Source organism: Anastrepha obliqua, chromosome 3 (genome assembly GCF_027943255.1).
Source record: "Anastrepha obliqua isolate idAnaObli1 chromosome 3, idAnaObli1_1.0, whole genome shotgun sequence".
NCBI lineage: Eukaryota > Metazoa > Arthropoda > Insecta > Diptera > Tephritidae > Anastrepha > Anastrepha obliqua.
This window is the reverse complement of record NC_072894.1, coordinates 14,397,549-14,412,192: the sequence shown is the minus strand read 5'-3', so window position 1 is coordinate 14,412,192 and position 14,644 is coordinate 14,397,549. Positions and strand designations below refer to the sequence as shown.

General features: G+C 37.2%; 1 protein-coding gene across 2 annotated transcripts in view; it reads left to right on the top strand.

Annotated features, from left to right (window-relative positions):
* The window catches only part of LOC129241759 (circadian locomoter output cycles protein kaput), a 94,969-nt gene extending 90,678 nt beyond the window's left edge, over positions 1-4,291 (top strand). For both annotated transcript variants that reach the window (XM_054878260.1, XM_054878259.1), the window contains 5 exons: positions 976-1,157; positions 1,237-1,453; positions 1,548-1,880; positions 1,964-2,544; positions 2,604-4,291. In XM_054878260.1, the coding sequence (XP_054734235.1) occupies positions 976-1,157; positions 1,237-1,453; positions 1,548-1,880; positions 1,964-2,544; positions 2,604-4,196 (2,906 nt within the window). In that variant the 3' untranslated portion in view covers positions 4,197-4,291. The remainder of the gene's footprint in view (positions 1-975; positions 1,158-1,236; positions 1,454-1,547; positions 1,881-1,963; positions 2,545-2,603) is intronic.
* Positions 4,292-14,644: the final 10,353 nt, after the last annotated feature.

Genomic DNA, 14,644 nt, shown 5'->3' with positions numbered 1-14,644 from the left:
GGCTTCGCACCACCATAAAATGTTTTTTTTATATCGCAAGAAATTTTTCATATTAAGTTTTCTTTATAAAACTCGTAAAATGTAAAACAGTTGAATTAGTTGATTTTTTTCATTCAACATACTTTCTAAAGATGTCACAATAGCCTTTTCTGTACTTTTTTAAAATTTGATTTTGGTGGTCACCTATATACAGGTAAGGTGAAAGCCGATAAAAACTTGTAATTAAACTTTGTTCTTTAATTTCCATTTCAATTTTTTACGCTAAATAAATTATGCTAAAAAAAATAAAGTTAAAAATGTTTTTCCAGTTCCTTGAATGCTCCAGTTTTTATTATATTTTCGTCCAAAATTAATATTAACATAATACACTTACAACAACAACAGTACAACAGAAACGCTCATAAGCGGCTGTGTATTTGTTGTTGTTTTTCCCATACAGGCATTTCGTATGAGAGGAAACCATTACTCACATAAAATGTCATAACTCAGGAACGGCTGCACCGATTTCAATCAAACTTCACACAAACCACCTCCTCAAAGATAGAAAAAAACTCTGAATTTTTTGTGTTAATCGATTCGGCGGTTCTTGAGTTAAAAGATTTAAAAATAACAGGAATTAAAAGGCATTATAACTCGAATTTAATTTCTGTCAACAAAAGAAAAAAAATTATATGTAAAAAAATTAAAGGATCTTAGGTCACTGTAAATAAAATAAATAAAAATAAATAAATAAAGAAAGAAATAAAATAAAATAAATAAAAAAATGTTTAAAAAAAAACGCGACGGCAAGATTTTCGGCCTAAATTAATTATTTGCAAGAATAGTGTCGCTTCTCAAATTCAGAAACCCAAAAGTAATTCCTGATCTTAAAAAATGTAAAAGCTAAAACTTATTGAATGAAGGACTTTCTTCTTCAGAAAATCAGAATCATCATAATTTCACTTAAATATTTGATTTGTTTTTTCATTTGTACAGAGGCTACCGATCGCTCGAAAGTTTTCGAAATACAGCAAGACTGGAAACCATCATTTCTTACCAACGATGAGTTTACACATCTAATGCTGGAATCATTGGATGGCTTCATAATAGTGTTTAGCGGTATTGGTTCCATATGCTACGCATCTGAAAGTATTACGCCCCTGTTGGGCTACTTGCCGGTAATTAATCACAATTGTAAAAAGCCTTGGTATCACTTATTTATTTAATCGATTGCTATTTATGCCTGTCTATTCGCAGAGTGACCTAGTGAATATGACCATTTTCGATCTAACCTACGAAATGGATCACGAAAGTCTACTTAATGCATTTTTAAACCCCAAACCGGTTATCGAACCTCTACAGACTGACATCAACTCTAGTAATCAAATAACTTTTCATTTGCATTTAAGACGTGGCGGCATCGATAAAGTGGACGCGAATGCGTACGAGTTAGTAAAGTTTGTAGGTTATTTTAGTAAGTAAAAGTGTGTCATTATTAAAACAAAAACAAAATCTGAGTGCCGCGTTATTTAAGTATTTCTTAATTTTTCTGTACGTTATTATTGCAGGAAACGATGTGAATCTGGACAGCGTACAATCGGAGAATAATTTATCGCTGCCGCGCATCTTCGAAATGAATCCCGGCGCTAAGATCGACAAGAAATTGATTTTTGTTGGCACTGGTCGTATACAAACGCCGCAGTTGATTCGTGAGATGTCCGCGATCGATCCGACCTGCAACGAGTTCACATCCAAGCATAGCATGGAATGGAAATTCCTCTTCCTTGACCATCGAGCGCCGCCCATTATTGGTTATATGCCCTTCGAAGTGCTTGGCACATCCGGCTACGATTACTATCATTTCGATGATCTTGATAGCATCGTCGCATGTCATGAGGAATGTAAGTGAGACACATACTTATGCACACACACACATTTCCAATAGCAATTATTTCACTAAAATGCGCATTATTCCTCTCAACAGTGATGCAGAAGGGCGAGTGTAGGTCCTGCTATTATCGTTTCCTCACTAAGGGACAGCAATGGATATGGCTACAGACGGAGTTCTATGTGTCATACCACCAGTTTAGCTCGAAACCGGACTATGTTGTATCCACACACAAAGTTGTCAGCTATGCCGATGTTATACAACAAAGCAAGGCGGGGAATAAAGTGGATACAACTCCGTCGATCAATAATAGTACCAGCAAATCGTCAACAATTACGCTGAAAGATGTCGAAACTAGTAACCAAAGCCAAAACCACTCCACGCTGTCAGCGAGTGATAGTAGTAATATCATAATGGGCATGTTGAATGAAGCATCACCCACGATGGATACGTCATCAGTATGGCCGAACGCTTCGTCAACTACTGGCGTAACACCCACAACGTTCAAAATATCTCGACCCTCTTCAAGTTATGGCAACATCAGCTCCACTGGAATCTCACCGACGGCGAAACGGAAACGTTACTTTTCTCACAAACCCGGCAACGAATCGGACTCGACCTCTATGTCTGCGGATTCTGTCATCAGCAAGCATTCGCTTATGACTCATTTGAGCTCGGTGAGTAATTATTCAATTGCATACAAGTTCACTAGGCTACAACGAGTTGATATTTGCAGAGCCGACAACATCATGGTCATAGCTCGGCCATGCAAATGCCGGAGAGCACAACGCACCCACAGCAGATGAACGCATCTAATCAAAATCTATTGCATAGCCATCTCCAATCCCAACAGAACGCAAACCTACAAACGAGGCAATCACAAAGTGATCAAAAACTCATACCAATGATACCACAACATACTATGGCCCAAGCACAAATAGTAGCAAACAGCCCGTGCCAATTTAATCAGGCACCCTACCCACTACGCACCTCACAGATTGTGGGCCCCACGTTTCTGGAACCTTCACAGTACCTCGCCGCAATACCTGTGCAACCGATGATTGCGCAGTTCCCAGTTGCACCGGTGGTCTCCCCGCTACCCGCGAGTGTGTCCACAGTTCAGCCTTGGAAGACGGCAACGCAGTCACCGCACGCCACCTTAGATCCATTGCAAACCCAGGCAGACATGCTGTCGGGCGCCGTGGTGATGACACCGACACAGACGCAACTGCAAGACCAACTCCAGCGCAAACATGATGAACTACAAAAGCTAATCATGCATCAGCAGGATGAGCTGCGAATGGTGTCCGAGCAGCTGCTGCTGGCGCGTTACACTTTACTGCAGCCAATGGTGCCAATAAATTATAACGCGCCCACAAACAACAACCGAGCGAACTTCAACTTTAGCAGCGAGAGCACCATGGAACAGCAGTTTAATCAGCTGGGCTTCACAATGAATTCTGCCGAGCAGCTACAGGAGACGGCGGGGCAGCAGATGATGATGCAGCAACTGCAACAGCAGCAGCAACATAACATGCCGCATCTGCCATCACAGCAACAACAAATGCATAATCACAATCACCAGCAACACACCAGCCAACATCATCATCAGCAGCAACAGCAGCAGAATCATCAACAGCAAGTCTCACAGCTGCAACAGCTCTCATCGCATCAACAACAAACACAGCAACAACAACAGCAACAGCCGCAACAGCAACAGCAATCGCAGCAGCAATTAAACATTTTATCACGCAGCGTACCTGATCTTGCCCAATTTGGTCACGAAGAGATCGATGATTTCTTCAATCTTTCACCGTTGCAAACAATGGGCAACTCACAGTCGAGTCTTAATCAGCGCAACAACAATAACACGGTAACCACCAGCAATGGACAGCAACAACAATCGGCGCTAAATCAGAATTTCATGAACAACACAACCAACACACCGCAAGCCACCAATGAAGACTCCTTGCTTAGCTACATGCAAATGGCCACCGAGTCCAGTCCCACACTCAACTTTTCGATGGGCATTAGCGACGACGGATCCGAGTCGCAAGGTGAACGCATCGGCAACAAACTCATTGGCAGCAGTCAACCACTGCAACAGCAGCAGCAACAGCGACATCAGGTGCTGGCACACCAACAACAACAGCAGCAGCAGCAGCAACGTACTAATAATTTCTTTCCCAACAATCCCTTTCAAGCGCTCGGCAATCAAGCGACTACAAACCAATTGCCAAACGATCTAGAAATATTGCCCTATCAGATGTCACAGGAGCAGTCGCAGAACCTCTTCAACTCACCGCAATCAACAAGAAATAGTCATTAGCCTTAAGCTATCATTCAAATTAGATTAGTTAGCCTAAACCATTGAGTAAGTAATACTCAATTCTTAAACTTACCTAGCACTACAGGTATTGTAAATATGTAAATATGTTTACCACCCCAGCAAAAGGTCAAAATAATCAGCAAATACTCCAGTCCATGAGCCTGTATTTGGTGAAAGAATGCATACTAGTTCGAGAGTGATTCCAATGGTACCACTTGCAAAATGATCGAATAGAGGAGAATGCAAAACAAATAAGATTCTATTAGTGCAAGTAAGAATGGCTCAAAAGTGGCACTTGCAATGAAATAATTCAGAACTAGTAGGTTTCATTGCAGGGTAGTGGTCGCTACTGGGTTGCCCATATTCGACGGACCCATTTGTTTTTTTTTTTTTTTTTTAAATCAAAGAAAGACACAATTTTTTTGATGTTGACGATAATATTCATTTTATTTGGTTCAAGTAGATTTGTTGACATCATTTCTTGAATATGATGTCTCTCAAATGGCCGCCTTGAGCCTTTACGGCGTATTGTGCCCGTTTTGCAGCATTTTCCATAGTTTTAGCTAACATTTCGGGTGGAATAGCGGCTATTTCCGCACGGATGTTGTTCTTGAGCTCTTCTATGGTCTTTGGCTTATTGATATAAACCTTTTATTTTAAATATCCCCACAAGAAGAAGTCAGGTGGCGTTAAATCGGGCGAACGCGGTGGCCAGTCAAAATCGCCATTTTTCGACATCAAACGACGAGGAAACAATTTCTTCAAAAAATCGATTGTGGTGCGAGCTGTGTGTGGTGGAGCGCCGTCTTGTTGAAACCAGAACTGCCTCATACGCTTTCGACGAATAATTGGCATCACAATTTTCTTCTTTTCTTCTTCTTCTTTTCACAATTGACTTCTTTTGTTGAATGTAAATTTCAACAATTTGTAAGCGCTCGCGTGGCGTGTACTGTTTCATGGTAAAAATCTGCTTGGATTGAAGCTTCCAACGCGGTATGTCACTAAGCGATCTGACGTCTCTGTCAAAAGATACAGGGTTGCCAGATGGGTCCATCGAATATGGGCAGTCCTGTATCAGGGGTTTTCTTTTGCTTCTGTAACAATACATAGATGCTGTTTTTCGACAGATGCTGTTTTCATGTTGTAATCTGAGCCTATTGATACTTGGTCCCAAAGTTGATCAAAAAATTCACGATTTATATTCAAAAAATTCAAAATACAAGTTTATTCGTCAAATAATATTGCCCATCACCTGCAACGGACTGACCCAGCGCTCAAAACATTTCTGAAACTCTATATTGGTTATAGCGATCAGCGTCTTCGATTTTTGCATTACTTCCTTTCGACTGTTACAACGCCGAGGTGGTTCCTCGTAGTGGTTTTTTTGATTCTATGTCACAGAAAGATCGCAGAGAGTCATATAAGATGGATTCGATGGCTGTTGTATGACATTCTTTTCGTTCTTGATGAACAAGATAAGGATGGCACTGCTCGACGGTGCGTTGTTATGGTGCAAAATCTACCAGTTATTTTCCCACAAATCCGTGCTTTTTTTGGTGAATTATTTTACATGGACGTCTCATGCTGTTAAAATAATAGTCCTTATTAACTGTCTGAGCTTCTGGCAAAAATTTGTGGTGTACAATACCGTTATAATCCATAAAAACCGCGAACATCGCTTTCATTTGTGACTGAAAGGGACGTGGCGTTTTTGGTTTTGGTTTATTCGGAGCTCTCCAATTATGTACTCGCCTGATGTCTGGATTGCGTGTCGTACTTATAAGCCCACGTCTCGTCTTCAGTAATGATGCGTTTGATGAATGTTAGGTCGGGTTCACCTTTAGAAATCATGTCTTTGGCGATATGAACGCGTTCGCTTTTTTGCATGAAATTAAGTTATTTTCAGGCCAACTTTGCATCAACACAGCACAGACCCAAATCTTTAACTATCATATTGTACAATATTTTGAAAGGATTCGTAAGCAATGCTCACGTTCTCTGCTTTTGTCTTCTCTGATGGTTAATTTGTGGTTATTGGCCAACGTTTCACTTTATTAATGTTTTCATCAATTTTTGATGTCGACTCCTGCCACTACGTTCGTCGTCCTCGATGGGCTCACAATCTCTTTTGAAGCATTCAGGCCACTCATAAATTGATAGTTCCTTTAAAGTATCCTCACCGAAACAGGTTCCCAACATTTCTAAGGTTTTCGGACCATTGAATCCATATTTATTTAAATTTCATATTGAAACCATTTTTAAAAAATTTAATACAAATTCGTTGCAAATTCAAATCCATTTTTAAAACGGTTATAAACTGAAAACACGTACCGAGTTAAATTTGCTCAAGATGGCATAACTTTCACAAATGTCAAGCAATGGCGACACAATTTTCGTAGGAACGCCAATCACACATGTGACTCCGAAATGCAATTGCGTGAAGATATTCCGAACAAAAATAGAAGAAGAGGGATGAAAAAGAGGAATGAAACCTAACCCAAATACTATTAATATATTTACTAATGGCTCGAAAATGTTAGACGGAGTAGGGGTAGGGATCTATAGCGCAGAGCTGGGCATCAGGCAGCCATTTAAGATCCCTGAGCACAGCAGTATTTTTCAAGCAAAAGTCTTTGCTGTAGGTACGGCTGCGTTGACAGCCAACCGGCGATAAAATCAATAAACTCATACGAAATTTCATCTAAAAATGTTCTAAAAAGCAGGAAAGCTACATAGACGGTTGCATATATATTGGGTACCAGGACATACCAGGGCGTTGCAGGAAAGGAAATTGTAGATGAGATTGCTAAAAGCGCTGTTTACATACCATTTCAACAAGAAAATGACATACTGAAACCTTTAAATACGATATACAATGACATCACTGCGGACATGAAAATAGGGATAGACAGGAGGTGAAATAATCTAGCCACTTGCAAAACCGCGAAAATCATGTGTACACAGAATGCAGATAAATACGCCAGATTCGTACTAGCCCTGTCTAGAAAGGAAAGCAGAGCTAACGTAGGCATGCTGACAGGCCACAATTTGTAGCGGCGCACGTATACAAGATGGGTGTTTGCAAACAATGATAGCTGCAGATTTTGCAATGAACTGGATGTGAGGGAAACGCTAGAACACCTTTAATGTTCTTGCCCTGCATTAGCTAGAACCCGAATGAAATGCTTAGGAGCTTTACAGTATGAGAAGTTAGAATGCCTATCGGCGATATAGCTTCAGAGCTTACTGAGATTCGCAAAAGACGCAGGATAATTACATGAAGCCTACTGCTAGGAAACGTAGGGTCAAGCTCCATCTGGTACCAGTAAGGACCAATAGGTCTATGTGATGGCTTTTAGGCAGCCAGGTCAACCTAACCTAACCTGTAAAACAACAATCCACAATATCTTAAATAAAGTTTTGAATTTTATGCGAAAGTAATGGATTTCTTTTTCCCCGAACTAACTTACTTTTATATGAACGGCGTACCTATCAAATCGAAATAATGTTTCGAAATGTTTTTAATAACTCTATTAGTAAAATTAGTATTAGTAATGTCAAATTGGCCTTGGAGTTCTGTTATGTCTAATATTTTTTCTCAAGTATACATTTATTTTTGTATGTGTGTATGTATGAAATGGTCTACGAAATTAACAAATTAAGGGGGAACGCCGCTGTGGGGGGTCAAAAAATAGTATATTTTTGGGAATTTTTGTTTGTAAATAGGAATGTATATTCGAGGATCGGACAGAAGGCAAATTATTATATATGTAATATATTAAACTATGTTGATGTAAATTTTTATTAAAAAATATCCGAAATTGACAAATTTATGTAAATAAACGTAACGAGTTAAAAAAATGACGTCATCAGGTGGCAGCGATAGAGCAATGAATAATCATCAGAAACCAAAAAACCAAAAATTTTATTAGTCTACACAATAGTGCCTATCGTTGTACGAACCGTTTTTTTGCTTTTTTTTAACAAAATGGTGGAGATTTGAATTTCGATGTGCGTTTTTCACCATTTATTTGATTTTCAACAGGCCCACAAAAATAGTTATTTTCAAAATTTTTAAAATCGGCTACGTACAACGAGAGCCAATGCGATAACAAAAATTTTGAAAAAAAAAATTAAAACCGGTTTATTAGTCTTCGAGAAATCGCTGCCACCGTATCAAAAAAAGTCTTTTAGAGAAAAACGCGTTTGAAATAAAGCATCGTATCGTAAGCGCTACGGGGCCGAACCGACGGGCGCTCACTTAAGTGCACATAGAATCGGGAATAAAGCGAATTTCGCTTTACAATTTTTACCACATTTTCTTGAGTAGTTATACTAACGATTTGTGCAAAAAAAAAATCGATTTTTTTTGAATTTTCACAGTGGCGTTGCCCCTTAAGGTGGGAGCCTGGTTTATAAGGTCAAAAAAATCATTTTTTTTTTCGTTTTAAGCGATTCCTAATATATTTCAGAATATTCACACAAAGTTACAGAGCCTAATTCTCTATATTTCCGTAGATACAAAGCCAAAGATAGGCGAGCGTTAGGTAGTTACGCTGTGACCGGACAGCTTTAGTACAAACTTTATCTTCTTTTCTCGACTTTTCATTTTTATGATTTCTTTGAATTGGCGTACATGAATGAAAGAAAACTAATGAACCTTTTGAAATGAATCATAGCTTGTTCTCTTCAGTATTAAATTCTCTTCTATTTGAACTAACAAAATAGATAAAAAAAATGTTTCAAGATTTTTATACCAAGTTGAAGTGAATTTTTTTTTATAGAAAGGCATTTTTTTTCTTTAAAGCCTCCAAAAAGTTGAAATTTTGGAATTTCTCTCAGTTTTCTTAGTTCATCTAGAATAAAAAATCATGATAATTAGAAATCCATTTGAATTTTTTGCTTTAGATAATAATTACGAGCTGTATCTTGTACGCCAGTTGGGAACTCCAGCGTTGCAGCGCTCTACTAATTTCTATGTTAAACATTTTTTTCAGCTTATTTTAACCAGTACAAAAATTTTTTATACTTTTTAAATGTTCATTAAAAGATAGAAAAAACTTTGCAGTGCTAAATTAATTTTTTCCTTAAAAAAAAAATCGCAAAGAGATGCAATTTTTAGACCTCATAAACCAGGCTCCCCCCTTAAACAATTCGAGGTCACTTTTACTTTGCGATAATATTTTTTTAAATTTTGTTGTAATAGAAAAACTGTAAAATACTACATATATGTAAATATTATTTTCTACATGTACATATACAAGTAATATTATTTTCAAACACACTCAGATTCTCTTGTGATATAATTTAAGGGATAATCGAGGATTTTGTACAAACAACAAAAACATACAATACAAGTTTTGTTGATAAATGTGAGTTGTTTTAGTTCAATTAAAGAAAGATAATATTATATAAGTAAGTTTTAAAGCAACTGTACTTTAATTTTAATTAATTTAGTGCGCAATACTGGATATTCTTGTTACGAACTCTTGCTTTAAAAGTACTTTTTATTTAATTAAGCGACAAACCCGTTACTTAGTGCTACGTGAAACTCTGAAATTGAATGGAAATATCAGATTATTCACATTCAAAGGCAATATTTCTTTATATAAATTTTTATTCGAAAGCGCTAATTTTTGGCCTATTTCATGTGGCCCTTTGTTCTTCCCTGGAATTTTGGGGTATAAACACATATATTTCCTTAAATGCCCGAAGCTAGCTTTATAAAATAAGTTTCCACAGGTTTAGAGAGTTTTTTGCAAACTTTTCTAGATTTGCAAATTACAAGTAGAGTTAAGATGGTGTTTATAACGCAACACCCTGTAAATATTGTTATACGCATATGCATGTATGTATGTGTTTGTAAATACATATGTAAATAAGTAAGCTTAGTATTAGAGAGACTTAGTTTTAAATAAATTATTGCTTGTCGGCAAAATAGTGCAAAGTAAATTTTTATATAATTAACTAACTAAAGGAAATTGTGAAAAGATCTATGAAAGAAGAAAAAAATAATAAAAAATCAAATGGAAAAATATGAAAAAACAAAGTGTGTATTTTTAAGAATTTTTTCCAAAGCTTCAATTTGCAACTCAAAATCTCTTATTTGGTATTTCAAAAGAAAAACTTTCGAGTAACCTTTACAAATTATCTAAAGTCATTTAGGACCTTTATTTTTAGTAAATAGGAGCATTTACCTATCAAAATATGATCAGTGATGAAGATCACTGCAGTTTCAGTGGCCTTGTTTATGAACGAAATTGCGGTATTTATCCACATTTGATTTAGCAACGCTTCAAATCAATTAGCCTTAGTCTATTCGAAGATACGTAGGTGGCTCAAAACCACCAAGGTTGCGAATTTCAAAATCGGTTTTATGACAAAAAAAAAAATTGCAAGCTATATTGATGACTATTAGTTTATACTGTTGCTTAATTTGTATATTTTTAAACCTTTACAAGGCAGCGCACAGAATTCTTTATTTTTTTAGTAATATTGCTTAGTAGTAAATATCTTGCAGAAAACCCTCAATTCGGGAACGTTTTCCTAAGTTTCATAAAATCCGCAAAAACCAAACAAAGCGCATAATTTGAACATGGGTATGTATCTATATATATAATATTAAATACCTCCATTTATGCGTATTTTATTGAAATGTTGTAATGTTCCCGAAAATGATCAACCGTTCCCGGAATGACAAAAACGTTCTCGAAATGATGATATTGATATAATTAGGTAGAAATAAGGAAATATTTAAATTATAAACAACCGTTTAAAGAACTAATATAAGTTATTTATTTATAAATTTTCAAAAACATCAATATCATTATCAAAATAATAATATTCTTGACTTTTTTCTTTTTTTAGCGTCGGTGTTGGAATAATACTGATTGTTTGCTCAAAATCAATATATGATATATCCTTAGATTCCAGCTTAAATTTTCTAATATTGTTACGCATAGATCTCAAAAAGGGTACTAAGATTTCTTCATCATCGTCATCGACACATGTCTGGCAGGTAGCAATATATTTGAAGCAAATATTTGGCTTCTCAGTAGGAACTTTAACAAGCAAGAATGTCCCAGGGGATACGAGATTTGGATGTATATTTTCTTTGCAATAAGACGTATTTGCTTCAACATCAATCTGTTTAACTTTAATCTGCTGACGACAAGATATTGTCTCTAAATCTTCATTGTCCGAGGAAGATGACCAGTATTCAGATTTATAAATGCTTACTCTATTTTTAAATCTCAAATCGATATCTGTGATCATGGGCTCTTCGTCAACATGAGATTCAATTGCTGGCATAAAAACTTCCTCAGGTTCAACTGCACTCATATTACAAAGGCTAGAAAGCCTCGATAGTTTTAGCTCTTTATGAAAATGTTCGTATCGATATAATTGTATTAAAACGTCTAGTCCTTTTTGTCAGTACACTTTTGTGATGTCCATTATACCTGGAATAGCACCCAGAGACTTTGGACCGCGGTTTTTCTCCTCAATCACGTTGTCTTCTGGGATTACTTTTACTTCGATAGCAGCATTTTTGAACAAATCGGCGAATTCTGAGGCTGTTCTAACATCATTACCTATCAAGACATGTCTGTCAGCTGTTCTTTTTAGGTATCCTCCTACAACATCCATTGGGCCTTTACCATGACCAGCCTCGCCTTTTTTTCTATAATATTCTCTGTCCTTAGCCCGTTTAATTTCTTTCTGCTCTTCATCATCCAAAAACTTACTTATTCTAGTATTCGTCTTTTATCTTTGGCGCAAATAAGCTGCACTATCCTTTTTAAGCTTTTTTTGAATTTTTTTTTTATTTTTTTAAAGAAACAAAATTTTAAAATAAATTTATTAAGAAATTGTAAATGATTCGCCCTTAGAAATAATAATCATTATTCCGAGAACGCAACAGTCATTTCGGGAACGTGTCATCATGTCCGGGAACGTTTCCGAAATGACCGTTCACGAAATTACGATTTCAAATAAGCGCGCGTTTTGATTAGACGGCGGCCATCTTAAATGCAATATGGGTTTGCCAATAGGAAAATATGTGAGTTTACTTTGTTCTTTCGTGTCGTAAAAAAGAATTTCAGCAATAATTAAATGTAATAATTACGTTCACGAATTGACGGACTATTGATGTACGCTCTACGAATAATGAATTGAAAGGTACTCACCATTAAGATTTATTGGATTTGACGATAAGTACTCTGACAGCCCGCTTTGTTATTGTTTTCTTTCTCGACTGACGTTAGACACCGAATGGCTGCATTCACTTAAAATTATTTTTGATCTATTATCGATACGTTCACTGAAATGACTTGTGCGGTATCGGACAAACTATATTGGATATTTTTATAGTTAAAAATAAATAATCTTTTAGTATCCTTTCTAAAACTAAATTTTGTATAAAAAATAAATTTTGGACTTGTTGCTGAAGATTGTACATTTGGACGCATTCCCGAAATGATTATCCAAGCACGTATATTGATTTTATTTAAAATTTGCTTTATTAATTAGTTATATTGTTTTATGTACACACAAAACAGGTTAGTTGAAGTAATTTATTAATTTTTTTTCTCAAATAAGTCAAGATTTAAGACATTAAATTGCTAGCAAAGCCAATTTTGCACCTTGGTGATTTTAAGCCAGGTTCGTTGAAAGCTCCCTTCCTTGTTCATTCCGGGCTTCTCGTGGCAATGCTCACAAGTAAGCTCTAAGCGCTAATAGAAGCAAACTTTGGTCGCTTCGTTCTTCCATTCCATCGAGACGAGGTCAAAATTTAATGAAATGCTTAAGAATCTTGCCTCGGTGCGAATGTCGGCTAGTCGCTCGTCCATGGCAATGAACAAAATTATTTGGTAGCGAGGTTTCTCTCCCATCACAAATACGATACCGAAATTGCGCTTCTTTACCTTGTGCTGTCCGTCACGAAGAGTAGATACAATTGTCACTAAATGTCAAGAATAGATATAATTGTCACTAAACATAAATTACTACTCTTCGTTTGAAATAAATTTGTCACACCGCCTTGTTGAAAGCACAGTGTGATGCCACTAGTTCGGATTCAAGTGAGGTGAAACCACTTCGTCTCTCCGATGAAAAATAAAATACTGCGGATGGCTACCGATTCTAAGTCCACTGCTCATCCAAATTGCAGTAGCAGAATAGTGGCTGAGGACGTGTTCACTTCCATCTACATCCTCCGCGTCTCTGCTGCTGTGAGAGAAGACATTTGAGGAAAGCCCCATACATTTCCCTCTTACTAATGGAAGGCCGAGCTTGATTGATGAGTGACCTAATTCCGTGCCCATGCATTCTAAGCCAAACGTGTCTAGTTACCCCAAAAGTGGACGTCTTTGTTGATACCGTTCCGCCAAAAATCGCCTGGTCTGGTGTCAAAGAAGTTGTTGAATCAGGTTTTAAAAACCTCTTGGTTATCGAAGGTAATGCCCTTCATACGGTTTGACAGGGAGGGGAAAAGATGGTAATCGCTTAGTGCAAGGTCCGGAGAATACGACAGATGCTGAAGGACCTCCCACTCGAGATCTTGGAGTACGGCTTTGACGACTTGTGTAACATGGAGCCTAGCGTTGTCGTGCAGGAGTATATTATTATTATTAGAAGGCCATTACGCACTGCAACCAGAGCTGATCTATTGTGAAAGGCCTATTTTTGTAACCCTAGATTTTCAGGCTTTTTAAAAATTTTAGCACAATTTTATGTTTGTTGTTCCAAAGATTGCATGGAGATACTATGATACCACTAAGGTGATGAAGTCTCTGTCTGCCCAACGTAGGACATTCACAAAGCACATGTTCTGAGCTTTCTATGTCCATTTCGCAAAAGCGGCAGACTTTGGTCTCAGATAGCCCAATGTTATTTAGATGATACCTCAAGCTGCAGTGACCTGTAAGATATCCTGTTAAAAGACGCAGATCTACTCTGCTTAGTGAGAGAAGTTTGTCAGATATTCCCTTGTTGGGACTTAGGAAAAGTTTGGCTTGACGCTAACCGGCACAGTTTAGCCAGTGTGCAGCAAATTTTCTTTCTTCCCATTTCCTAAGGAATTCATTAATGTGGCCTTTTGTGAGTCCACAGAAAGGCTCAGGACCAGTAAGTTGCATATTTGCTCCTTGTTTTGCAAGGTCATCAGCCATTTCATTTCCCTCATGTCCTTCATGTACCGGAATCCAGCCTAGTCTTACTATGTTGAGGTTTCCTAACGTGTTGAGAAGGTTTAGGTAATCATTTACGAATTTAGAGGTGATAGTTGTTGATAGAAGGGCTTTTAGAGCCGCTCGGCTATCTGAAAGTTTGTAGACTTGAGTACCTCTCATTTTCCTGCTAAGGCATTCTCTCACACATATCTCAATGGCATTAAAATCTGCCTGGAATATTGTTGGGTAGAGTCCCACCGGAATCGATTTTTTGAATTT